The sequence below is a fragment of the Sander lucioperca genome, chromosome 20, assembly GCF_008315115.2.
Source record: "Sander lucioperca isolate FBNREF2018 chromosome 20, SLUC_FBN_1.2, whole genome shotgun sequence".
In the NCBI taxonomy this organism is placed as follows: Eukaryota; Metazoa; Chordata; class Actinopteri; order Perciformes; family Percidae; genus Sander; species Sander lucioperca.
In genome coordinates, this window is record NC_050192.1 from 7,273,205 (window position 1) to 7,299,895 (window position 26,691).

At 41.5% G+C, this 26,691-nt stretch overlaps 2 protein-coding genes across 2 annotated transcripts in view; one reads left to right on the top strand and one right to left on the bottom strand.

Moving 5' to 3' along the window:
• cd36 (CD36 molecule (thrombospondin receptor)) lies at positions 1–5,734 on the top strand. The gene is made up of 12 exons (XM_031313692.2): positions 1–325; positions 683–843; positions 1,024–1,168; positions 2,194–2,349; positions 2,470–2,561; positions 2,776–2,825; positions 2,956–3,025; positions 3,312–3,499; positions 3,612–3,730; positions 3,819–3,892; positions 5,003–5,057; positions 5,170–5,734. Exons 1-12 carry the CDS (start codon positions 203–205, stop codon positions 5,344–5,346), a joined length of 1,410 nt encoding a protein of 469 aa, XP_031169552.1. The 5' UTR covers positions 1–202; the 3' UTR covers positions 5,347–5,734.
• A 2,120-nt stretch (positions 5,735–7,854) lies between these two features.
• sema3c (sema domain, immunoglobulin domain (Ig), short basic domain, secreted, (semaphorin) 3C) overlaps positions 7,855–26,691 on the bottom strand; it is a 44,408-nt gene continuing 25,571 nt past the window's right edge. Inside the window, exons 5-18 of the mRNA XM_031313509.2 lie at positions 25,912–26,031; positions 23,980–24,070; positions 22,779–22,898; positions 22,504–22,646; positions 22,312–22,426; positions 21,663–21,732; positions 20,348–20,492; positions 19,646–19,868; positions 17,630–17,718; positions 17,034–17,075; positions 16,634–16,791; positions 15,737–15,804; positions 14,485–14,615; positions 7,855–9,873 (exon numbers count right to left, since the gene is read on the bottom strand). Coding sequence (XP_031169369.1) covers positions 9,454–9,873; positions 14,485–14,615; positions 15,737–15,804; positions 16,634–16,791; positions 17,034–17,075; positions 17,630–17,718; positions 19,646–19,868; positions 20,348–20,492; positions 21,663–21,732; positions 22,312–22,426; positions 22,504–22,646; positions 22,779–22,898; positions 23,980–24,070; positions 25,912–26,031 — 1,935 coding nt within the window. The 3' untranslated portion in view covers positions 7,855–9,453. The remainder of the gene's footprint in view (positions 9,874–14,484; positions 14,616–15,736; positions 15,805–16,633; positions 16,792–17,033; positions 17,076–17,629; positions 17,719–19,645; positions 19,869–20,347; positions 20,493–21,662; positions 21,733–22,311; positions 22,427–22,503; positions 22,647–22,778; positions 22,899–23,979; positions 24,071–25,911; positions 26,032–26,691) is intronic.

Here is a 26,691-nt window from a genome sequence, read left to right on the forward strand (position 1 = left end):
TGGGCGCCTGCCAGAGGTGTCTGTGGTGTTACAGTACCTGGCCTTGGTTCTTCTGTCAGCTCCTCTGATGGTACAGCCTGTCTGTGCCACTGCTGCTGCCACGGGGACACAAGCTGCACACACTAGCACAGACACAGAAGGAGAACAGACTGCAAGTCAGACAGACGGAAATACGCACTAACGGAAGGTAACGCACACCACCATGGGCTGCTGTAACAGAAGGTGCGGGCTGATAGCCGGAGCTGTGTTTGGGGCGGTGGTTGCCATCCTGGGAGGCATCCTTATCCCGCTGGGAAACAGCGTCATTGAGGGAACAGTGAAAAAGGTATGGTTCTCAGTTTCATAGGGAGTGACAGAGTGTGTGTGTGTGTGTGTGTGTGTGTAGAGATCAAGGTGAATCAGGAGAAAGGAGAGGGAAGAGGCGTGTGTTTTTGGAAAGCTGCTTCAAATGGTAAACAAGAAACTGCAGAAAGCCAAGTGTGCCTTGTTGTTTTTTTTTTTTGAAGATCAGCATCTATGATTTTATTAGACACTGTTGAGAAAAATTTCACGGTTTAGACCTTTTTTAACAGAGCATCGACCCTTTTCAGGTATCAGTGGGGCAGCTGGCCTGCTAGCAGTTTTGAGCTATGTTAAAAATAGACTGTGTGTGTGTGTGTGTGTGTGTGTCTTCGGGGTTTAGGAAGCTGTCATTGAGCCTGGAACGACAGCTTATGACAACTGGGTGTCTACAGGGGGAATAGTGTACAGGCAGTTCTGGTTTTTTGACGTGCAAAACGCCCAGGAGGTTATACAGAATGGAGCAAGTCCAATGGTTGTGGAAAAAGGACCTTATACATACAGGTAAGGTTGATAAGTGTACGTCTTTTATAACATTTTGATGAAAAGCTTAAGAATTTACAAGTCACTTTATTAAGTCCTAAATTAACCCTTCATCACACTTATCTGGTGTAATATAATATACAATAATTTCCTCTCCTCTAACAAAATTGAATGTCTAAGTAAGACCTGCTCTCCTTTCAGGACGAGATATCTTGCCAAAGAGAACATCACATTCCATCCCAATCAAACTGTCTCCTTCCTGCTGCCTCTGGGCGCCATCTTTGAGCCATCCATGTCAGTGGGATCAGATGAAGACAAAGTCACTACCCTCAACCTGGCTGTGGCTGTAAGTGAGTGTCACCCCACTGTGTGGTGATTCCTGACATGACTCAGCGATACTGTTAATCGTGACTGTACTTCTGTTCCATGGCCAAGACAAGCTGTGCCAAATCAAGCTGTGCTGCCCAATGGTGGGTTGCTTTGGTCTACAGCCACTCGTTTTAGTAGTGGTTCCCAACCTTTTTCATAGTTTTGTCTTGGTAACCCAGGTTGTTCCTATGAATATTTTTTTAATAGGGCTAAAAAAAACTATCCGAAATTTCACTAGAAAATCAAGGGGTTAAAGAATATTTGTACAATATACAGTAGATACTCAGTACAGCAGAAATGCAGAATGGTTTTTCTTCCTATCATGTTAATCATCTTGTGAGCCCTCAGATTTAACGTGTGACTCCATGGAAGGTCCTGACCACCAGGTTGGAAACCAGTGCACTATATCATAAAGAGTTTTTTTCAGAAGGAAATTAAAATAAAATAAAATTTGACTTGGGCAAGCTAAGGTTTGTAGTGACAGTGGCGAGACAATATCGTAGTTTTCGTACTGACGCTAATACTTTCTTTGATTCTATACTTTGAGTAATATAAACACGAGGGGCAGGGACTGTCTGATCACAAAAAAGGTAAAAGAGTACAAATCTGTCTGAGCAAGCAGGCTATTGGAACGTGACATGCGAAAAGTAAGGTGTGATACCCAGCTCAATGGTGATGTGGTGTTAGAAGACCTGAGGCATTCACATTGGCGGAAAGCTGCTTCGTGAGTTTGGGAAACAAACTGCCAAGTCATAATTTTACAATGGCAGTCATGAGTACAGAGTATGGGCTTTCTCTTCTAACTTTGGTAAGGCTCAAATGATAAGCATGACCCATTGCAACTCTGCAAGTAATTATGCAGTCATAAAAGAGTTACTTTCTGGCTCATCTTCCAAGGCAACCAACGTTTATCTTTTTGGCACCTTTTATAATTGACACAATCACTGATCTTTTTTCAGATATAAAGATACATGTTTCTGATTTCTTTTCTTTTTTTGTCAGGGAGCTTATTCACTGATTCCAGAAGTGTTACATGGTGTACTGGAAAATCGGATAAAGTCAAGCAACTCCTCCTTGTTCCAGAAGCGTACAGTCAACGAATTGCTGTGGGGTTACATAGACCCCATGTTGAAAGATAATGTGGGCCTATTTGCACCTGTAAGCAAACAGATATTACAGCCTTACACATACACATAATTAGAAGAGACAAGATCGACCCAGTAACACCTCAGAAATTCTATGATTTTATTAATGTACTAAATTACATATTTTCCCTAGTACAACGGTACATATGATGGCTACTACAATGTCTACACTGGAAAGGAGGACATCTCAAAAGTGGGAACAATTGACCTGTGGCAAGGACATAGGTGAGTTTGATTATAAGAAAAGTGGAGAGGATTTAAATCCTTTATCTTTTAACACAGGTTCTGCAGATTTGGACGAGTGTGATCTTTAAGGCTGTTTAATCAAATCAGGTTAATCAGGCTGTACAGATTCTGCAATGTGAGAATTCAGCTGTTATAATATAATAGAATTATTAAATCCAATAGTTTGTCTGACAAAGTGAATTCTGTCCAACAGGAGCTTACGTTTTTGGAACGATACGTACTGTGACATGATCAACGGGACAGGTGTGGCTCATGCAGCAATGTGTTTTGTAAAAGAAAAAAAAAAGGCTTTTTTCCTGAACTCATCTTATAACGCAGCTCTAAATGCAGATGAGTCACCTTCTGACCTCATTTCTTCTCCACTCTTTCTTAGATGCTTCTTCATTCGCTCCCTTTGTGGACAAGAAGAAGCCTCTCTATTTCTTCTCATCAGACATCTGCAGGTGATGAAGAGTTTCACTTTGTGGGAGCAATTTCATCTGATGTAGTCCGGCTGTGCTTCGCTAACATTAAGCGGGGTAGTAAGTGTCAACGACGGGTGATTTAACATCTTAATTTGAGAACTGCACCTTTTGCAATTTCCTCTCAGTGACCACTAGAGGTCAGAGCTTTCCAATACCAAAACCACAGTCATGTTCTGGAGTCAGAACTGCACAATAGATTACTGGGTACATGATGGTCAGTTTCTAAAAGACTTTTAAAATAATCTCTGTTTTTTTTTGTTTTCAGGTCTGTGTCAGCTGGCTTTGAGGAGAGCATGGATCTAAAAGGGATTGAAGTGTACCGCTACACCCTCCAGCCAAACACCCTGGCCTCCCCTATGGAAAACCCAGACAACCAATGTTACTGCAAAAACTTTAAGACCACCAGGAATTGCACCTTGGCTGGAGTACTGGACGTCAGCGTCTGTAAAGGCGGTCAGTTTGCATTCATTTTGTTGAGTATAACATAAATTATGCCACTTTCTTTGACTGTTTTATCATTCTGCTCAGCAGCTTGGTTATGTTTGTTTCTTTGCCATCTTAACAGGTCAACCTGTCTACATCTCTCTGCCCCACTTCCTCCATGGCAGTCCGTACCTAAGAGAGGATGTGCGAGGCCTCAATCCCAGCGAGGAGCACCATGCCACCTTCCTGGATGTGGAACCTGTACGAACTTCTATCATACATCTTTGTGATTTCTTCTATTTTTAGGGGCAGCGACTCTAATTGTTTTGTGGTATTTTTTTTCCAACAGACAACTGGGTTCACCTTGAGGTTTGCTAAGAGAATTCAAGCAAATATGCTGTATGGACCATCAAAGGTCATCACGTAAGTTCTGCTTCACCATTTTAAAGGAAAAGATTTTGGATAATATGCTTATTTGCTTTCTTGATGATAGTTAGATAAGAAGATTGAGACCACTTTCAGGTCTGTATGGTAAATATGAAGCTACAGCCAGCAGCTAGTTAGCTTAGCTTAGTTTAGCGTAAAGATTGAGAGCGAGGGAAAAAAGCTCACCTGGCTCTGTTCAACCAGCTCCACCAAAGCTCTGTGATTAACCTGTCAAATCTTGTTTATTAGGTTCGTTAAAAGGGGCTGTACTCGACATTCAGAACAGAAATATAGCAGCAAACAAGTATTTGTTATTTAAACATAGGCTATAGTGGAGTATTGGAGCCCTGAGCAGAGAATTAAATCACACTCCTTTTTGTGTGTTGTAATCCAAGCTTCTCTGTACTTCGTTTTGATAGCAAAAACCCCCCCAAAAAACGGGCACCTGGGTGTTTCACCTGCACCCATAGACAGAGGCTCAGTCCTCGCCGCAGCGGCTGCTGGTTCGGTTTCTGACCTGCGGCCCTTTGCTGCATGTCATTTCCCCTCTTTCTCCCCTTTCACCACTAACCCTAACCCCTAACCCTAACCCAAAACAAACACGCGTGCATATGGCCGTGGAAATGTAGGTAGCCTATTTCACATATGGGGGAACGGTCTGTGAGAACCGTGTGGAGGCAACATCAGCCTGCTGTTTTTTTCCGTATTTCAAGTACAGCCCCTTTAGGTTTAAAAATGACAAGTTGGGGTTTTACTGAGGTTATATCCTTAACAATCTATTGGCTTTGTGTTAAAATAGCTGCTAAGCTATTGGCTCTAGCTTCATATTTACTGTACAGAAATGAATGTGGTATCTATCTTTTCATATAACTCTCAGAGAAAAAGCGAATAGGAGTATGTTCCAAAATGTCAATCTATACCTTTAAGAAGGTTTAACATGTGGTGTCTGGCAGAGTGATTGGGACACATAACACATGCATGCCACCTCCAATCTTTTCATCCCTGCATTTCCTCTGTGTCTGTACTGTCACTGTAAAAAAAATAAAATAAATAACTATAAAAAAGTGTCATGCATTGAATACCAAGTCATCAACTCTTTCCCTGCAGGGTGCTTAAGAAAGTCAAGGATTATACCATATTCCCTATTGTTTGGCTGAATGAGGTAAGATAAAAAAAAAAACGGAGCCCTGCAGTCATGAATTGTAGAGTCTCTTTGCTTGGGATGCATAATAATCAGTCACTCTATTTTCCTCTGTCTCCATCCTCGAAACCAGACGGCTGCGTTGGACGACGAAACAGCAGACATGTTTAAGAAGGAACTCATCTTCCGTATCGAGATGTTGGATATTATACAGAAGGCGCTTATTGGCACAGGTGTGTGCATTTTCATCCTGTGTCTCATCTCCTACTGCGTGGTGAGGAGAAGTGATAACCGAAGCAAGCTTGGGTAAAAGAATCATGCAGAAGTGTCTGTGTGTGTGAGTTGCAGAGCACAGTGCATTTAGGCTGCTACGGGACATCAACCCTTTTGATATAGACTTGCACTTTTTGGTAATTTCAGTGTTATTTATAATATCATGCTTCCTTTGATACCAGGGAGGGGCAATACTGTGATTTTGTAAAGCTCAAGAGATTTGCCATATATTATTTCAATTGCAAACACTAACATTACCTGAATCAGGGATCTTTAGAGGGAGACCAGATGGAGACTCCTCTTGAAAGGTCAGGTTATTAATCTACACAGAGGAGAGATTGTTTGACATCCTTTAAAAGAAATGTACATGAATATAATCCTTTGCTGAACTAGTGTCTTCAAAATGAATAAAGGCTGAAAAGGCATTTCTCATTGGGTGTTTTATTACTGGGGTTGTTCCTACCCGGCAACAATCTATCGAAATTGGCCTACATCCCTCTCGGCCCAAAATACAGCAGAGGCTGTCCCCCTACTGAAACAAACCTCCGCATTGTGCATGCTGAAGCAAAATTACTTGGTTTCCTCTTTACCTTGACTGGCCCATAAATCAAAAAGAGTAATAAAAATGGGCTGGGGAATGATTATACAGTACGTGTGGTTTTGAATGGTACTTGGGTTTGTTTGGTGAGAAAGCAATATTTCTGCTCGGCAGGAGGCCTCTCTTTGGTTTTATGGGTTTTAAATGACCCTCTGCAGCCTCATGGACGAATTTGATTATACCGTTCGTTCTGAATCTTACATGACACACACATAAAGGAGTGTTGTCATTTGGGATTAAAACAGACACCTCTTGCAATTGGCAAAGTATTTGAGGTACAGTGTGCACTGCTCTTTGAAACTTTGGACACATGTTCCTGGTTGAAAAGCTGGACCCTCTTGAGCTTCCGCATAATATTAAACCCATACATTTTCCAGGTTGTCAGAATTTCTTGACGTGACAATCTTTTAAGGAATAGTTCCACATTGTAGGAAATACGCTCATTCCCTTTTTTGTCAAGGGTTAGACGAGATGATCAATATCTCTCTCTGGACAGTGATGGGTTACTGTACAAACTTTGTTACCTTCGGACAGAGCCAGAGTAGCTGTTTCCTGTCTTTGAGCTAAGCCAAGCTAACCAGTGGTGGCTGTAGCTTCATATTTACCATAAAGACATACTGTAAGTGGTATCGACCTTTTCCTTTACCTCTCGGCCAGTGAGCAAATATGAATATTTCCCCAAATCACATTATGACAACAGTGCAACTGTTCCTTAAAAACAATAATAAGCTATCATATGCCCCACCATCGAATCCATTAAAGCTTTAGTGCGTAACTTAATTAAAACTTACTTAAGTAAAAAACTTAATAATTAATGAACGTCCATTAAATTTAAGCCATTGCCAAATGAGTTGCTAAAAAAGCTAATTAAAGGCGCTCTAAGCGATGCCACGTGTTTTTTAGGCTGCAAATTTTTTTGTCACATACAGCAAACATCTCACTATCCGCGAGCTGCCTGTCCCCTGAACACACTGTAAAAAAACGCAGTCTCTGTAGACCAGGGGTCACCAACACGGTGCCCGCGGGCACCAGGTAGCCCCCAAGGACCACATGAGTAGCCCTCAGGCCTGTTCTAAAAATGAAAATTGAATATTGATATTATCTGTTTCCCACCTTGTTATGTCATTGCTGGTAATATTGATAATGAGAAATCATTAACGTGATCAGTGTCTTCACATAGATGAGTATCATTAATCATTAATAATCATATATAACTAAAGGCAAACTGAGCAAATTAGTTATTTCAGAAGAGTGTATCAAACTGGTAGCCCTTCGTGAAGTAGCTCTCAGTTTCTAAAAGGTTGGTGACCCCTGCTGTAGACAGTCCAGGCTTCACAAACGGCAACAAAAACAAAGTGGCCAACCTGCACCATAAACAAACAGTCTTCCAGCGTTCCAGCCAATAACCGACAAGAAGGATTTGGGGGTGGGGGTTGAGGGGTTAGTGCGTGGAAGCACGGCGAGCTAGCCTCGTTTTGTTTGACAATACTTCGAACGTTAACAAGAAGTGACGTCACCCAACATCGCTTAGAGCACCTTCAAGATTATCAGCTCCACAAACTCTCTGTATTTCTCAGTATGGCTGTGTTCGGAAGATTGTGTCGTCCGGCAACTTTTGCGCACAGAAACTTGAGTGAAGATAATTACCTCTTCTGAAGAGTCCATCATGTTATTTTAATCCTCCGTGTCCTCCTTGGCTACAAGCAACTGCATGGAGGAGGGGTGGGGCCTGTGTGCAATCACGGAAGGCTTATATCATGTGGACACACCGACAGTGTTGTTGTCTTTACTTACAATTCCTCACGGGGGAGACAGAAACTACGCACTATAGCTTTAAGTAGACAGAGGGATTATGTATTGGCCCGTAACAGAATGATAAGGTTCACATTTTAAAAAATGATTCTAATAAAAAAGTCTAACAATAAAATACATGATCTTTCTGTAAAATTGAGATTCATCTGAACAGATTTATTCAGGCTATCATGACATTAATAAATAGAAATACATGTTTCATAACACTGAAATTACACTGAGTTGACATAATGCTGGCACACAGATTTATTAAACGTGGAGCAGAGATCTGTTTAGAGGGAAGGTACAACTCAAGTCTTTTCTCAAAATGAAAATAATACTGTATGTCTCTGCAATTTGCAGATACAGTCATAGCTGGTGAAATATGTTGAAATTATATACACATTTTGACAAAAAAATCTGCACATTAAATTAAAAGGATAAAACAAACACAAATAGATTCTGTACACAAGCAACAAATAATCTCTATCTACATTAACTACGCTATTAAAAAAAAGTCTATTCACATGTCAATGCATTACTATTTCTGAAGTGTCCACTTTGCTGTAGACAATGTGGAAAATATGAATCCGAAGAAGGATATTGTCAGGTTTAGGCATCTACGTTTTGATGTAAAGTATTCTGTTAAACTAAAATGTGTGTATCTGCTAGTTACTCAAATCTAATCCAGGCAAGGAATAAGATACATCTACATTACTGATACATTTCTATAAACATGCTTCTGTGCTAGAAACAAGAGACATATGATACGATATGCAGCTGAATTACAGTGAGGCAGATTCTTTTAGATGTACGTCTGAGTAATAAGAATAAATACAGGAGAGCATATGTAGATCACACCAAATTGTATATGCTAATCAGTATTATACTACGATTTCTGTTTAGGTAACATCTGCACTGGATGTTACGTTTCGCCTTTGAACTAATTCCTTTCTTTAAACTTACAGCGCTGTAATATAACACTTTTTATTGGGACCACTTACCATCTGGCCTTTGTATGAACAGTGCTATTGTAGACAGTTTGGGAGGCAGTCAAACCATGAGAAAAAATAAATTTTCTTCTCACAAATTGACTTTTTATCACCCTATGTGTGCCCACAAAGTAATTTTACTGAACAGAGTTGTTAGCTGTTAGCTTAAAGTAAATATAGAAATGTGAGTAGAATCTAATAAAATACTAATATTAAACTTTGAGAGGGCACTCACTTCCAAGCATGCATCTTTCTCCCCTTTGTCCCTTTTCAATCTCCCCTATTTATCATCATTTTATATTATATTTTACAATCATAATTTCAAATGATCCCCATTTTTGGTGAACAAAGAACAAATCCATTGTGAGCCAATATCCAACTAGTCCAAATTCCCCCTCTAATAGCTAAAATATGATCATTGACCATAGCTGCATCTCAAGGTGTATTATCATGAGCAATATCAGCTTAGACCCCAGTTTATTAGTGGCACTCTTAACAGGGCCACAGTCCATGTTGTAACTGCGACAACAAATGAATTGCTCGTGGGTGCCTGTGCGTGTGTTTTAGTGTATGTCACAGCCATCTGGTCAAAGTACCTCATGCAAGAAAAAGAGATATTGCCGAATAACAACTCCCCACACCCACCTCCTCGTTTGCTGTACATCCACAGTGAAGCTCTGCAGTTTGAGATGAGAGTTTGGAAAATGAGGGTCTGGGAAGGTGGAGAGGAAGGTGTTCCTGTCAGTTCCTTCACCTTCCTGTATCAGACCTCTGGGAGGTGATTGCGGCGGTTGCGGCTCTTCCTCCGGTCCAACAGGGGCTTCAGTTTGGCCAGGTCCCCCCTGAGTGGTCCAGGTGGCTGAGGCTGCTGCTGCTTCTGCTGGAGGGTCTGGAGCTGCTTCCTTTCTTTGCAGTATTGTTGTACAGCCAGGCTCTCCGCTGGACTGAAGGCTGACAGTAGTTCCTTGGGATGCAACGAGCTGGCCCAGGCCCACGGCGACTGCTGTTTGTCTGTCAGCACGCTCACCATGGCCTCGCTCAGCACTCGCAGGCGGATCTTGGCAACGGTGCGTTTGAAGCTGTTCTCGGTGGTCAGGCAGTAGTAAAGGCCCTGGTCCGACAGCTGGACGGAGCGGATAAGGAGGCCGTGCTCCGTTGAGACAACGCGGTCGCTCAGCTTCACCTGGGGTTGGCACAATTAGGTTGTGTCATAACCACATCTACATGGTTTGTAGCAAAGAATTGGAGAATCTATCTATGCAGTAACTATACGTTACAGACCAAAGGGAAAACCTTAAATACTAAATAGAGATTGAAGGGGTCACTTTATAATTATTTGTTATGGTATGACCTTTGCAGTCACCAGATTTCAACCCATTTGAACACCTATGAGAGATGTGTTAAAGGGGTGATAGAATGCAAAACCGATTTTACCTTGTCATAGTTGAATAAAGACAGTTTGGTGGGTAAAATAGGACATACATAGAACCTCAAAATCCCATTGACACCTCTTTCCTCTGCAAATCTCAAAATTTGAAACTGCCTCTGAAAACGGGCGAATCTCAACAAAGCTAAAAGTTGACGTCAACTCCTCAACTCCTACCTTATTTGGCTCTACCTTCTATCTTTGTAACGCCCCAAAATTTACATAGGCTACACCACTGACCTGAGGTCAGCTTAGTCTTCTGAATCTAGGTTGCGCAGATCTCAGAAATTTTATACATTGTTCGTCTACTATTTAATTACTAAATTCACTTCTGAGACTTTTTTTATGTGAGAAATCAACTATGTAGAGGTCAAATATATGCCGTTTTACGAAAATTGATGGCTAATTGTAAATTTTGTCCGACTGTGTGTCGGAGTTCAGCGGCCGGTGCTGCTGAGGGTTGCTGCCTCGCCGCCTGGAGCTCTGTCACGGCCGGCAGCCCGCGGCGCTCTATACCCGCGCAAAGTCACCGTTTCTGGATTACTGGACTACCAAATGCCGCTGCCCTGACAGAGCTCCAGGGCCTGCAACTCGCTGTTCTCCCTCCTCTCTCCTGCTAAATGGCCGGTGTGTATGAGTGAGAGCGCTTTCAGCGAGCTTGTTACGCCCGCAATCTCTTACCACAGGTTCCAGTTAATCTTATAATGGATATGTGTGTTGAGTTTTAAAACAAAACAAACGATCGGGGAAATAAATGCCTCTTGTTCGCGAGTGAGCTGGATGGAGCTTATCAATGAGAGCTAGCTAGCCTCCTCCTAATGGGACCTCTGAAATTCACAAAAATGCATTAAACTGAAATCGGAAAAGTGTAAGCTAAGCTTTGTAAGAGAGGTTACACACCAACCAGACGGCCGACCGTCGGCCGAAAAGGCAGTCGGACTGATCAGTCAGGTCCCCGAGGTCCAAAAAAATGACTCAAAACACACTGAGGCGACGCCGACTTGAGCGTACGCTCTGCGCGTAATACGTCTCCATAGCAGCAGGCGGCGCTTCTCTGTATTGTTTCCCAGAAAATGAAAACCGGCAGCTGATTGGACGAACGCGTCACGTGGGTCTTTTTTCTCCGGAAATTCACAGCCAGACTGTCATGGCGGCTTGTTCAGAATACAATCTCATATTGTACTAAAATAGTTCACCGAAACGTGTTTCTGAAAACATTTTAAGCGAGAAATAGGCCATGCAGTTGCTGAATCTGTCTTCATTTCAGAACGACAAAGGTCAGTTTAAAAGATTTTCGTCAGATTTTGAGAGGCTCATCCGCTCGCCATTTCCGGGTGAGTCCCGACTGCCCTGTCTCCGACTGAGCATGTCGGGTCGGCCAAAATAAAGGCCGACAGCTCCTCCGACGGACGACGGCACGGAACACGCCGAACAGACTCGAGTCACCGACCTCGCCAGACTGTCCAACGGCCGATAATCGGCTCTGTGTGTCAGCGCCTTAAGACCTTAGGTTAGCTGTTATATACATGTCGTGACGAAAAGCAAAGTGTAAATATACTATAGGTATGCCGAAAGTGTAGAGGTGATCTTTTCCCATAGGATTAAATGGGACACATGCCTAGCTAACAGCTCCTCCTAAGGAGACCCCTCAAATTCACAAAAATGCATTAAATTGAAATAGGAAAAGTGTTAGCTAAGCTTTGTAAGACCTTAGGGTAGCTGTGATATACATGCCGTGACGAAATTAAAAGTGTAAATATTAGGGCTGTCAGCGTTAACGCGTTAATCGCGATGCGATTAAGGGCTGACGTGATTAATCGCATGCCGGCATTTATTAATTTATTTTACACTTCACTCGGCTTTGCGTCGTGCCTAACAGGCTACTATTTTGACCCTTTGCAGCACCGTTACTTATCATGAAGCTGCCACTTCCTCGTAACACATCCTGCTGCTGCAGGCATGATGGAGAAAGACAGCAGCAATGAAATCCTGAATGGTGCTTTTTATTTTCCAAAACTCCCGGACGGCTCGTAGACAAGTCGAAAGCCATATGCACATTGTGTAAAGCCGAATTAAAATATCACCGTAGCACGTCAAGCTTGAGCTACCACCTACGGAGCTAAGCATAGTAGTACAGTTCACACCGCGAGCGGGTACGCACGACAGGCGGCGGAAAAGTTGAGAGAAAGGAAAAAGAGACTGTGCTGTCGCGTCCGTGTGTGCGTCCTTGAGAACTGTAACTTGTATAACTTATGTTGTCAGTTAATTGTAGCATTGACCGGCATGCTACTTGCCGACCTGTGGATGAAACCAAATCCCAAAAAATTACTACAGCTCTTGCGAAACGGGTGGCAACTAACTGCAGACCTGTCAGCATCGTAGAGGACTCGGGTCTTAAAGACGTACTACGGTTGACCTGTCTCGTTGCCGTCGAGGGGGACAGTAGTTTTCACGGATACACAGCCTGTATGACACGGAGAAAGCAGCCACACTGGAACAGCTGCAAAGTGCTGCAAACTCTGTCTCATTAACCAGTGATCACTGGACATCAGTGAGTAATCAACACTATTTAGGAGTTACTAAACACTATATTGACTCTAGTAAGGATAGGGATTTTAATTTTTTTAGTTAGGTACTTGGAGGAATTGTGCATTAATGACAGATTCACACATTTTTCTTTTGTTTACAGTAAATAAATAATTACAAATCTTAAAATCAAGTTCATAAAGTAACTTTCTTTGCATTCATTTGATTCCCAATCAAGATACACTGGTAAAAATTGCTTTCGATTGTTAATATGTACTTAAAAATGTTCTGAAATGCGAAATAATAGAATTTTAATCATGCGATAAAATATGCGATTAATCGCGATTAACTATAGAAATTCAGCGATTAAAAAAAAATTTATTGTTTGACAGCCCTAGTAAATATACTATAGTTATGCCGTCAGCTGGCAGCCGGCCAGCTCCGCAGAGCCCCGGTAGTCCTGTAACCCAGAAACGGTGACTTTGCCCTGGGTATGGAGCGCAGCGGGCTCATCAGACTGTGTGGAGCTTCTGAAGTCCGACACGTCTTACCAAATTTGCAATTAGCCATCAATTTTCGTAAAACGGCCCATATTTGAGCTTTATATAGTTGATTTCTCGCATAAAAAAGTATCAGAAGTGAATTTAGTAACGAAATAGCAAACTAACAATGTATAACATTGCAGTGTCTGAAATATGAGAACTGCTGTCTCGTCTCCAATGTATGTGTATTGTGTGTGGTTCGCTCAACCAATCAGCGTGCAGCTCATCTAAATATTCATGAGCAGAAATATAAGGCAGAAAAGCTCTCGTTTCAATACAGGCCAATTTAACAGGGTAGCATTAGGGCCAAATGAACAGCAAAAGGGATATTTTCTGCCCAACAAATGTTACATATTAGAAGACCTTAATGAACAGCGTGAAATACCCTATATAATCATTCTATCACCCCTTTAAGAGAGTGCTCTCCATCGCAATCATCATAACACCAAATGAGGGAATATCCTTTGGAGAATGGTCCTCATCCCTCCAGTATAGTTACACTTCATGTTGATTGGAAAAAAGGCAAGATGGACTGTCTTCTTTTGTAGGTTACAATTACATATGCCTAACTGGGAACGGATTTTGGGTGAAATTGTATATATATTTTGCTGCTGAAAATGTGAAACATTTGAAATATTGATATACTTCAAGTGTAGTAGTAATAGCAGTGAAGTTGAAATGGCAGTCAAAGTGAAGGTGCTGAAAGAAGAGAGACTTTTCCACTGATTACTTTAAAATCAGCCAGGCCTTAGTTTGGATAAGATGTCAATGTTTACACACCATGAAACTAAAGTGATTTATTCCAAGGCCAACTTTTATTCTCATGGGGAAACAGCTATAAAACGGCCATTACTCTGAGTCTACTCCACTGAGGTGAGCGCTTAATCTATAAAAGATTTTTCATGCAGATGCTCTCTTCCCCAGCTTTATTTAATCTTTCACAGCCTTTCAAGGGGTTAAAGGGGTGTCAAACATTTGTAAACAGTTCTCCCCTCTGAGAATGCAGTCATTAGTCAAGGTACATATCATGTTTGATCTGTATCACTGCTCATTGTGATTCTCCATGTTCACCGTATCATTATATAGGTGATACAAGTCCTGATCAAGCGTGTGAGCTCATATGATTGCTATGACATGTTTAACGTCTGATGTTATATTTAACTATGTGACCAAAACACCAGAGCAGGAAAAGGACATTTATTAAGTTATCTCAATATTGCGTCCTTTGCATCACATCAGCGTGTTACATACAAACAAGGCTGTGATGTTAACCTTAGACCTCTCTACATGTCAAACTGACCTCTTTCCTCCTGTCATTGTCCCTGTGAATGAGCCAGCGGATAGAGGCCTGAGGAGACTTGGGAAGACACTCCAGGAAGGTGGTGTTGTTTTTCACGCCGTACTGCGTCATCTCCACAGCGTTTCTGTAGGCTAACACACACACACACACACACACACACACACACACACACACACACACACACACACACACACACACACACACACACACACGTCAGACGTCACTTGCTGACAGACACAAAGCCCACAGATGGACATCAAATCTGTCTCAAGTCCCAACTGTGAGAGGGAAATGTTGACACAAAGCTTAGTTCGACACCTGCAGCGCAGCCAAACTCCACCCAGACTTCTTCAGTTTCTACAGATGAAAGAACCATCGATGCATCGGGGGCAACTCCGTTACGTCTCATTTACTGTATTGTTTTGTGTTGCAGCTAAATGGTTCATCACTCAGCTGAATGTGTAACAGGGTTGTGTCTAATTAGTGGTAATGGCCATATGGTTTGTTCCCCAAGCTCGTTTAAATTTAGAGATGTAAAATAATGACGGAAACGGGACACTCTGGGGAGCAAATTTTCTCCTCTCATTAAGCAGCACCCTGCTAGTACTACTGGGTGAATCTTTTGTGAGGGATGTTGGAGTACCTGGACTCACAAACAAGCCCAAACAAAACATTTGCCATCAAATGTGGACTTATTTTTACATTTGTGAATATGAATCAGTTGTGAAAGTATCTCTGACATGACAACTGTCCCTTTACAAATACATACAATAGGTAAATAATTGTAGCTGCATACTTTTTTTTTGGACACTGACCTTAAAACCAAGCTGAAAATGCAACATTGACATATTATGACCTTATAAATTTGCTAAGGCTAACATGCTGGTTACCAGTTACCTATTTATATCCTGCTAACACGTAGCATTAGCATTTATTTGGAGTTGTGTTTCTGTCCACCTGCTGATTATAAGTTGAGTGTTAACTCTGTTTTGGTTTCCGCTAACTCCTGAGAAGAATATCTGGTTTTATAGCTGCTAGCTGCTTTTTTTTCCTCCAGCTACTTGCTAATTTTGTCTGCTGCTAAAATCTAAACAATAAGCTTAAAGAGGATAAGCTCTTAAGAGCTGTGGGAAAATGCAAAGTTGGGTGAAAATGATCTGTGGGTTTGTCCCTATGAGTGACACCTTTCACTTTACACAGTCATTCAATCCTTTGTTAATATAAAAATATTGATTAGTGCAGCTTTAAATACCTTTTAGATTGAATCCTCTGCATTGAGTGAGTGGATTTCCATGCATAATGTCCTGCCTTCTGCTTCTCCTAAAAAAGGAAATGAAAAAAATAGAAATGAGTATAAATACACTTTAGCTAAATACAGAAAAAATACACAACATTTCTCTACGCGTGTTTATCTCATATTGAAACTGTGGAAGGAGCCGTCAGTGCCAAAACAAAATAAGAAAAATCATCTGACTGTTATTCTACTCAGTGGTGCACCCTCATATGTAACAGCTTGAGGAAAAGAGCCTGTAAACAGCTGACACATTTCAGACACATTTTCTGCACGTAAACGGGGGGCTGTGCTTTTGTTCTGCGACCAAACTAAACTTGACCTGCGTCTGACAGGAATGTCAAGAGACACACAGTCGGTGGAGAGGTATCGGTTTAGAGGCGATGTCTCGCTCATACCTCCTTGTCTGTGTTATGTCTAGACAGACGGAGGGAAACAACAAAGGCAGAATTAGTGACATACTTACACTGCACTGAAGGAATCCAGTCATTTGATCTTTTTGCTCTCACAACTTGTGAGCAGCTCCTTTCTGTTCTTGTTTAACAAATTGTTGTACATCATCTGTTATCCACATTCAATATGGCTGGGTGTGGTACATTATTGACATCATATTTGTTGTATAACTGATGAATACTACTTTGGTTGACTATTGGAAGCCCAAAGCCTTACTAGATTCTTATGGCAAATTGGGCAAAAGTGAACACAAGTGAACAGAAATAACTGTATACTAATCAAAAATCTACACTATGCTAATGTTTATTTAACACTTGTGAAAGTTTTGAATAGCTGCCTCCATGAATGGGCTCCCTAATCAACACTAACTCTGCATGAACCCTAAAGCTGTAAACCTTTGTGTACCTTTTGCCGGTGGGATAGAAGCGAGAGCAGCTGAGTCCGTCCCAGGCGCAGTAGGGGTCTCTGGCGAGGCAGCAGTCAGCGCATGCCGAGCCGTAAGCGTGACAACGGTGCAGGGAGACCTGTGAGACCCCGAACTCCGAGCTGACGTACAGCTGTTGCTGTAAAGTAAACAGTTCAAATGTCAGCCGCCCTGTTTGTCTTAATAAGTGGCTGGCTGACAGGAAAATGAGGCAGAGCGCAGAAACAATTATGGCTTATTATTTCCTTGCCTTTGGGAGGCTTATTATGCCCAGGAGATTTCTGTCTCGTGCATTACATAGTAGCCGCAGACAATGAATAACATATTAAAACAATAAAACTGAACTTATGTGAGGTATGCAAAGTTTAAAAGGACACTTACTTTTTTTGAGGATATTCTCAAGTTTGTAACAGGAGCTTGATTCTGAAAAATTAGCACATAGAGCAAAGTTGAGAGCTTTTAGACATTGTTCACAGTTATTTATTAAAATCTTAAAAGAATAGTTGGGAACATGTTGGGGAAATAAGCAGAGAACCGTTGATCAGAGTTTTCTTTAATAAAAAAAGCAGTCATAGCAGAGACGGTAGCCATCGAGGATCAGCTTCTGGCCAGACGTAACTTTCTAGAAAAAAATATATTCTTTTGAGAATAAATGTCCTCTGATTGAATGACTTCAATAGGTGCAGTTAAAGATCAAAGCAGCCGAGGCCTTTACGTGTGATCATAGGTTGATCACACTTTAGATACATAGATAAATCAGCATGTGCGAAGGTTCACTCAGGGCAACAACCAGACTCTTGTGGTATGTTAGCATGTTTCCCATCACTCTGCTGCACTAGACTGCAGAACATCCATCTCCTGAATGCCACCCTGCCTCTTTCTGTCTGCCCTTGGCCTTTATGTTGTGGCCAAGCGCTCCCTCTTCCCCCCTGCTTTTGATTTTGGGAAAGAAAAGGGATGAAAGTAAGAGCACTGACCTTAAACACTTCCAGCTCCTCCAGGATCAGATCTTCATGCAGGGATTGATTACTTGGCAGCACAATCACCTTCTGTACTGTACCTTTGTCTGAGGGCAAAAAGCAGACATGTCATGAGTGACACACACACACACACACACACACACACACACACACACACACACACACACACACACACACACACACACACACAAAACAGATATGGCTACTAACTCAACTAAGAATGCCAGTGAAACTAAAATACAACGCTTGTGAAAAAAATAAACTCAGAGTCTGTTTTCCTTTGCCCATGTTTGCTTTTGAATTAGGCATGAGAGCCACGACCAGTTTTCATAGCAAAATCAACTGTGGCAGGGGTGGGAATGGAAGCTCCTAAGCCTGCCAAAGGGTGGACAAGGGCCACGAAAAGGGCAAACTGCAACACAACCATCATCAATACGGCTGTTTTGTCCTGGGAGTTGGAGCAGCAGAGCAGAGAGAAGGAGTTACAGTAACAGCTCCTGGAAACGCCTGATAAGAGCCTCTCTCTCATCCTTGAGACAAAGCAGCATTTCGGGACTCAGATATGGTAAGACAGCACTGGCTTTTCTTCAAGAATCTAGGCAGGAGGAACACAATGGAGAGGCTGCCTGATAAACACAAGCAGCTGTGAGAGTCCCAGAGCTGCTTGCTGAATGCCAACATGTGCACAAGTGGCCCTGCACGAGCATGAATGCATGCATAATTATGTACGCACGCACACACACACACACACACACACACATATTATTCTGTACAATATATATTTTATACTTGTGCTCTCTGTAACATTTAGTCTCATAATCAGTCTCAAAGCTTCTCTCTGCGTTGTGAGATAATACATTTGTGTATTCCAGGTAGTTTCTAAAAAAACACAACATGGCATCATGAGTTTGCGTAAACATACACGCCACTTTCCTAAAGCCAAATGGCGTGTTATCTGTACGCATTTTGAGCTATCCACGTGTATGTCTACGCTGTATACAGCGGATGTAAACATACACATTACATGGCGTTGCCAAACGGCGTTGATAAACACGCTAAAAAAACATTATGCGTCTTGATAACACGTCAAAATGGCACATGAATTGGCGTGTCATACATACGCCACTTAGTGAGATTAGTCTGAAAAAGAAGTGACAATATCAAGTTGATTAAAACTTGGTAGAGACAAGTGAAATGATCTCAACCCACCCACAAGTTCTCTCACCTGATTTGATAAAAGGAACACCAGACGTAGTCAAAGTCCTCTCCTAAAGGACCTTGTCTTATCACCTGGTCTATGACCTATTTAAGACATAATTTATGCTTCATGTCTCTGTTTTCAAATTTGTGCCCACATCCACAGTGCACTATCCCCTCTGTTATCTGTTTATCTGATTACTGGCTGTTGCAATGGAACTCCGCTCAACAATCATTTACTCATAAAACTGACAGCTCACACGAGAGATGGATTGTGTTATTGCTCCTTTCCGTAATTTCACTGTATATTGGTTTGCTTCTAACTGATCTTCCTGGTTACAGGATTGAGGTGAGTGTGCCATCACATGCTCATTAGAGCTAGACTGATAAATCATTCGTGCCAATATTAGATTATAACTGATGCATCTGTAGCAGTATATGCATCAGCTGATAAGTAGCAGGAAACTGCAGTAGAAAAATTGCAGATATAAAATAAACGTCCTGCCTAGCACATATTTAGTCCCAATTCTTTAAAAAAAAGTTGAAGGCATTCTTATCAAACATTTTGTTGTAAAATTACATAATATTAGCTGATATGTCATTATGAGATTCTTTACTTTACACTTATACTTTCAATTATTTTTAGTGTCAGCCTCAAATATCCATTGACCTTAACATACAGTATAAAACATAATGCAGCTGTTGTTATAGCCATAAGAAACAATCTCTACATAAAGCTTGCCAGGTTAAAAAAAACAACAACTCAAAGTTGGCTTGTTCTTTGGTAGAATCTGCAGGTCGTGTCTACATTCATACCTGTGCCCAGAAAAAGCACTTGGTAGTTGCCGTCGGCAGCCATAACCTGGTCCACTGCCACTGATGTGTATTTGTAGTCAGCATTGGTCCGAACCACCAGAGGTCTCCTCCCAACTGGGTAGATGGGGTTGAACATGACTGGGTGGTTCCGTACGAAAGTCACTACGTCGTCTGGGAACTCCTTTGTAGTATGGATGTCAGGTGTGAAGGCTCCACCGGGACACTGGAGAAACAAAAGTAAATAACAGTATTGTATTAAAAAGACAGTACATGTTTTACTTTATGGGGCTTAGTTTATATACTGTTAGTGCTAATTAAGATAACAGATAACAGACAACAATATGTACAGTTTGCTGATAACTGATCTGAATTCATGAAAGTTAAATATGGAGTGCCACAAGGCTCCACATTGGGGGCTTTGTTATTTTATGTATTGCTTTTGTTTGATACTTTCATTTGTTAAGTGCCAAGGATGTTGCAGTTTAATACATTTGCAGATGGTAAAACATATTTTCCTTTTCTTTTGGTTATAACATTTACTGACAGGCTGGTAATACAAGATTTTTCTCTCCTTTTTATGGCTTAAACTGTGTAAAGACATATGATTAAGAGGAATATATTATGTGAAATTTTGTTTTAGAATCATGCACGGAAATAACCAACAAATTAATGAATGAAAGAATGTTCTGGAAATGAACTCACAGTTCCTGGTCTTGGGTAAGGGATGCGCCCCTGGAAGGCCACCCACTGAAAGTTGGGCCCCTCTCTATGAGCAAAGGGCCCATTGAAGACGGTAAGGATGTCGGCCATGTTGAACACACACACTGCCGAGCCTTTAAACACGGAGCTGAGGAAATAGGATGCATACTTTCAATGAAACACAACAGTGGGAACCTACTACACTCACAACCTGGAGACCCACCCAGCTAAAATATTCTGCAGTTGTTACTTAGGATCTCTGTTTCTAAGGATGTAATGCAGTCTGGGTGGAACCAAGGCCACTCTCCAGTGGGGACAGCTCACCTATTTCCCCCTCATTGATATTGATACGATTTGGCTAAGTCATTTAAAACCACACTTCTTCACACATAAAAGAGTCTTTGTTGAAAAAGGGGGGCAGACGCATATTGTGCAAAGTGGAGATGGAGGAAGAATCCCAGTGTGGAGAAAGGAAAGGATGAACATTGAGGTAAGAGACCTCAAGGACCTCACTGTTTGGTTTGGCTGTGTTCTTTGAGCCAGGATAGTCTACTGTAACCTTTCTATGATCCTGAGGTAACAAGTAGATTGGGGGCCTGTGGCAGTGTCACCCTGGGTTAACCAGACAAACTCAATTAGAGATCAGAACACATGGATCAAGTAACCATTCCTTTAAAGCGCCAAATTTGCTGTGCAACCCTGCTGACTGTGACTTTCGGCTAAATGAGAGAAGTTTATTCAGTGTGGTTTTCCTCAATTACCACAGAGGTTTAGACAGTGTGGTAATCTTTTCTTACCTTTGTTTTACAGTGTACATATCATACTAAGGGTGGGTAGGATTCTAAGATACAATTAAAAGAAAAATGGTGACCATATTCCTCCCTTTATTTTCTCTAAAATCTGGCGAAAAAAGTTCGGGTTTCACCTATCTGAAAAATGCAATAATTTAATTCTCTCTGCACTCAAACATGCTGCTGTGTACTATTACTCCCTGTAACAATACATATCATGTAATACAAATTATGTATCAATGCTTACTATAAATATATCTCTTGCACTCGGTCAGCGAAATAGCGCACTGCTGCTTACGATCATAAGGACAAAACATCAAAACGAAGGCCATATAGTGAAGCTACCAGGATGTTGTAATTGATAGTTCAACCTCTGACTAAGCTGTTCTGCAACGTGACACATGACGTCTCTATGTAACAGGCCCTTTGACAAGCACATCCGCTCCCGCTGATATCCAGTCTGTGATTAACATAACCACTGAGGCCAGCAGGAATGTTACAGTTGGCTTCAACGCCATCAGTCTTACCTTGTAGATGTGAAGACTCCAAACACCAACAGGCCCTTGGGCTGATCGGTGTCCAGCAAAAACACATTTTCTGTAAGGGAAAATACACGTGCACACATGCAGGCAAATGTGTAATACCTTCAACAAATTCCACATAACCCATATCACTTTATCCTGCAGGTGATATTGCCAAAAAGCGAAGAATGCATGAATGAATAACTGCACATGTTGACAGATTGACCGGTCAGATGAACAACGTGGAAAAGCAGGTTTAAAATGTTTTGAGCTGGTGTTTGTAGTTTTCAAAGCTGAGGCTCAGGAAGGACTGGAATATAATGCACATGAATGAATACTAATAATAAAAGGTAACCAAAAACAACAGAACAATGGTTATGAAAGTTGATAAAGGGCTAGAGCCCTAATCCAGACCAAACAAAGGAAGTTCCATGGATTGTTTATGGAGAAAGCATTCACTGGAAACCTTGGAACAAAAATAGCGAGCTTTCGGGAATTAGGATGATCTCGTATTTTCTGAAATACAGAGTTTGTTTTAAACTTGTTTCATGGACCGTGAAAATAAAATAGAGCTTGGAAATCAGTCAACAAATAAAGGAAATATATAACATGTAAAAATGCCACAATAATGTTCCTGTTCCTTCATTTTACTCACCCAGTTCGTCAAAATGAGTTTCGGTGCCGTCTTCCTCCAGAACGGAACACACCATCCTGGCCTTAAGGAAGGTGGTCCATTTGTTCACCAGGCTCCGCTGTCCTCCGATGTCACTCTGCAGACAGAAGCTGCACATAGCAACTCGAAACAACAAAACATACACTACTGATTTATGAAGGCAGAGGCACTTACTGGACACACTCTGGCCACCATGGTGTGGATATTTTTAGTATTTCCACTGTTATCGGTCAGCCTCTCACGGAAGAAAAAATACAATTTGGCATCGTTGGGATCTGTTCCGTCTGGTATCAGGTGGGCGTCAATGAAGATTGGCTCTGAATGAAAAAGGGGATACATTGACACTTTGACAATAAATAAATAAAAAAATAAAAATAAACATCTTGTTTGTGTAAATATATATATTTATATATATATTCAAAATCTTTAGAGACTGTTTGTGTGCTCACCACTAAGCCACTTAGAGTTGTGCTGGTCTGTTCGCACTGCATTTCTCTTGGTCAGGCTCCTGAAGATGGCAGCATCTGTCCCCATGAAGTCAATGTACATGCCTGAGAACAACTCCTGGTCTAAAGGAAACAAATCAACAATATGCTCACATATTTTGTAGAGCCAAAAAACAACAACAATCTACTGTAAAGTGCTTCTAGAAACCAAGAAAAGACTGAAACAGCCTCAGACATTTAAGATAATATGGATACAATACACCAATATTTTATTCTTTGACTGATAAATAATGTTGCATGAATTGGTTTAGAGTCTGCGTTCTGCTGCTAACACGAGACTTTGTGCTCTCCACAGCCGCTTCATGCTCTTTATCATTCCTTTACTCTCACTTCATCATGCATCAGTTCCAGACCATGTGTTTTGGAGGATGTGGGGCAAGTTAGATGTGGATTAGGGGTATGTGGCCCGCATCCAAGCTGGCTTGCTAAGGAGCGAGTGTTGACAGCACTCAGACAGCCACAGAGGGTCCAAAACATGAGGATGGGGAGATGAAGCGCCGACATTGCCTCTGATTCTCTGTGTGCTGCATCACTGTCTCCACAGCCTTGTCCTTGACCTCAACTCTATTAGGCAGAGCACTTTCCTTCCTACCCCTTTAGGTTATTCCAGCCTCCCCTTTTGGCTCCCCCCCTGGGCAACTCTGAAGCCGTTCACTAGCTGGCAAAGTTGCTGCTGACATGCTCAGGTGTCAGAAAGCAGAGCTGAGGGTGTAATGTGTCGCCTTTAGCCATGTCAACAGCAACCCAACACCCCTCGACCAATCAGAGATCAAAGGAGAGAGAGGGTGCAGCCTGACCTGAAGGAGGTACTGCTTTAGCCTCTGGTGGTCTGTGTTTGATGTGTAAGCAGAGCTGATATTTGAATTCTGCTCACTTTTTGTGCAACGACATTTAAACTATATTGTTACTGACTGACATTTGACGACTGGCACTACTGACTGGGACACACAGATACCGCACTATTCAAATTACAGTACCAACATTGTCACTCAGAAACAACATTTCATGCCCCCTTGAGAACACAGACGGAGGGGGCTCAGTTACTATAGAAAAACAAACAAAACCTTAATTTCTTCTTTTTCGTAAAAACAAGTTTTCAGTTTTTTTTTGAAAAGTCATGAAGGTGGATGTAGGAAGCACCTACTAAGCATAACGGAGACTGTATTCACTTGAGGGTTGAAGGAACACCTCCCTTTTCCAGATTCGGTCCTTGAGTCGATGTGAAATACTTGTTCCTGTGACAGAAAAAAGAGGAAGTCAGAGATTGTGGAGACAGTTTTATATGGTAAGCTATTCCGTCTCTACCACAATAAAACTGCATATATGAGCATACCAAATGTACCACAAGGTAGCCCTGCTCACGTTTCTTTCCCTTTTGGTTTTAAACACAGAAATGGTCCTGGCCTGGTCTTCCTTAACTGGCCCATGTGGGACAGTAAAGAGAACATTCCCTTCCTTGTGGTGGACTGGATGGTCCAAACGCCTTTTACTGTAACCTGGGTAAATTATAGAGCTTCCTGTCCCATCATATTTAGGTCTGGTCATTCAAGGAAGCACTATTCCTTGAATGGGGATGCAAGTGATGTCATTTTCCAGGAAAATATGTCTGTTCGCCAAGAGGTTCTGGAGGTGGACTCCATCTGGTAGGCTGTGTCGTTAATTTCTACACTGCAACAAGTATCCGTTTTAACAAGTCATTTGATGTTGCAATGAACCAATAAAGCTCCCCATGCACTCAAAATGTGTTTGTTGGTTCTCTTGAATGTTTCTGTAAAGAAGTGATAACTGTTTGTACTGATAAATGTTTCAGAGGAATTCCTGATACACTAATTGACTCAGTAATATGGACATTTGCAGCGTATAATTCCCTACCAACTTGAGTAGCACTTATTAAACCACAAAATAAGATAAAAACATTGACACAGGCAAATACCTTTCTGTTCCAGCCATCCCATCAAGTTTCAAAACAACATAATAGTCTGGGTTCTGTTCTTGGGGGCAAAGGTCCAAACTCTGTGCGCTTGCTGTCAACTTCCCACTACGGCAGCTTGTTATACTTAACAGATCCCTTTTCTTGAGACACTGACATGTTTGAGTTGCAGACAGAGCAGTCTGCCTTTTAAACAAAACCCCCAAACGACAAAAGGCACCGCCGTGTGGAAAGAGCCTGTTTGGGAGCTGACTCGCTCTGCTTATTAGTGTTTGGCAGCAGTCGGCAGTCTGGGGCTAAATGTTGTTCACTCAGTGAGCATTTCTCTCCTGGTGGGCTTCCCCGCTCTTACTTCCAGAGCTGTGCGGCCAGAGATGAGAGTGCAGCTCTTCATGCCTGACACTAGAGCTCCATTTTCTCCCTCTTATCCTCAGCATCTCCTCTCATGTGGCTCAAATTGAGTGCATGAAAACTTTGCTCATGTTAACGTTATGGAGTCTTTCTTATCATGTGGCAACACTTCTAAATTCCAAGTAGACCAGTAAAAGAATATGTTATTGTTAGAAACAATCGCTATCTGATGCCGGCATGAATTTAATTTCAGGCAAATATAAACTGTGATGAGATTATATCAATTCCATATGCGCTGGTTGTCATCCACTTAATAGATTTCCAGTACTGACTCTGAATTATAGTTGTTCTACTAAAACTAGTAGTGAGTGTTGTAAAGACATTCTATTTCATATTATTGCAGCGATTAATCAAAAACATGTCATATTTTGTTTTGAACTTTTAAATAATTAGATAAAATCTGATTCATCAAAAGATAAATATTTCTCGTCCACATCCCTTGAGGCTTTTATGATCTCTTTTCACGAATTTTAAGTATAAATGCTTACAATTTAGGATTAGAGGTACCAGAGGTTCTTGTTTGTGTGTAGTATATGTCAGCAGCCTGCAGTGTATCTTATTTCAATGGACAACCAGTGTGAATAATCTACCAAACACATGGGCAGTTTTGGTCTCTAGCTTCTCAACAGTTACTGTAATGGATGTGTTGACCACCAGGCCAATGTCCCCAAAAATGGTTTATTCCCCTTAAGAGTTTGCATATTTAGTGAAGCGAATCTGTCATCGTGTTCCCACCTCTGGTCTGCGGCCCCTGTTGATGTACACACAGACGGGACTGTACGCTCCGCTGCCACACATGAACAGATGAGTTCTGTTATAAGGCTGCACCACCCGGATGAAGTTCCCACAGCCATGCTGGAAAGTACAGATAAACATAAAAAAAAGTTCAGTAGGTGAGAAACATTAAAAATAAAAAAAACGTTGCTCATATTAATTCCCATGAAATGCTAAACTCAAAGTTAATTGTAATAAGTCATCTTTAATAAGATGATTGTTGCATTAGACTTTAAAGCGAGACTTGAGCTTTTGAGAGGAGAAATAACACACTATTACTTATGCAAATGAACATTTTAATTCATAGGCGATAAAACGCACCATCGTACAATTCAATACACTTGCTGCTACAGCCTTGGTTGGTCTTGTATGACCAGTACCTTATGGTGGCCAGTAATTTGGCATTTAGCTTACATTTTTTTTGTAGCCACTGTGGTCACTGTTCAAAGATTATAGTGTTGCTTTAAAGGTCCCATACCATGCACATTTTAGGTTCATACTTATAATTTGGGTTTCTACTAGAACATCTTTACATTCTTCAATGTTCAAAAAACATTATTTCTCTCAAACTGTCTGTCTGAATATACCTGTATTCACTCTCTGCCTGAAACGTTCTGTTTTAGCGCCTGTCTCTTTAAGGTTTCCTCCCGAACAAGCCCGGTCATCTCTGACTGGTCAACGTTTCCAGGTCTTCTCCATCTGCGCTCTCGGCATCTCTGCACCGTCACTGCAGCCGGGGAA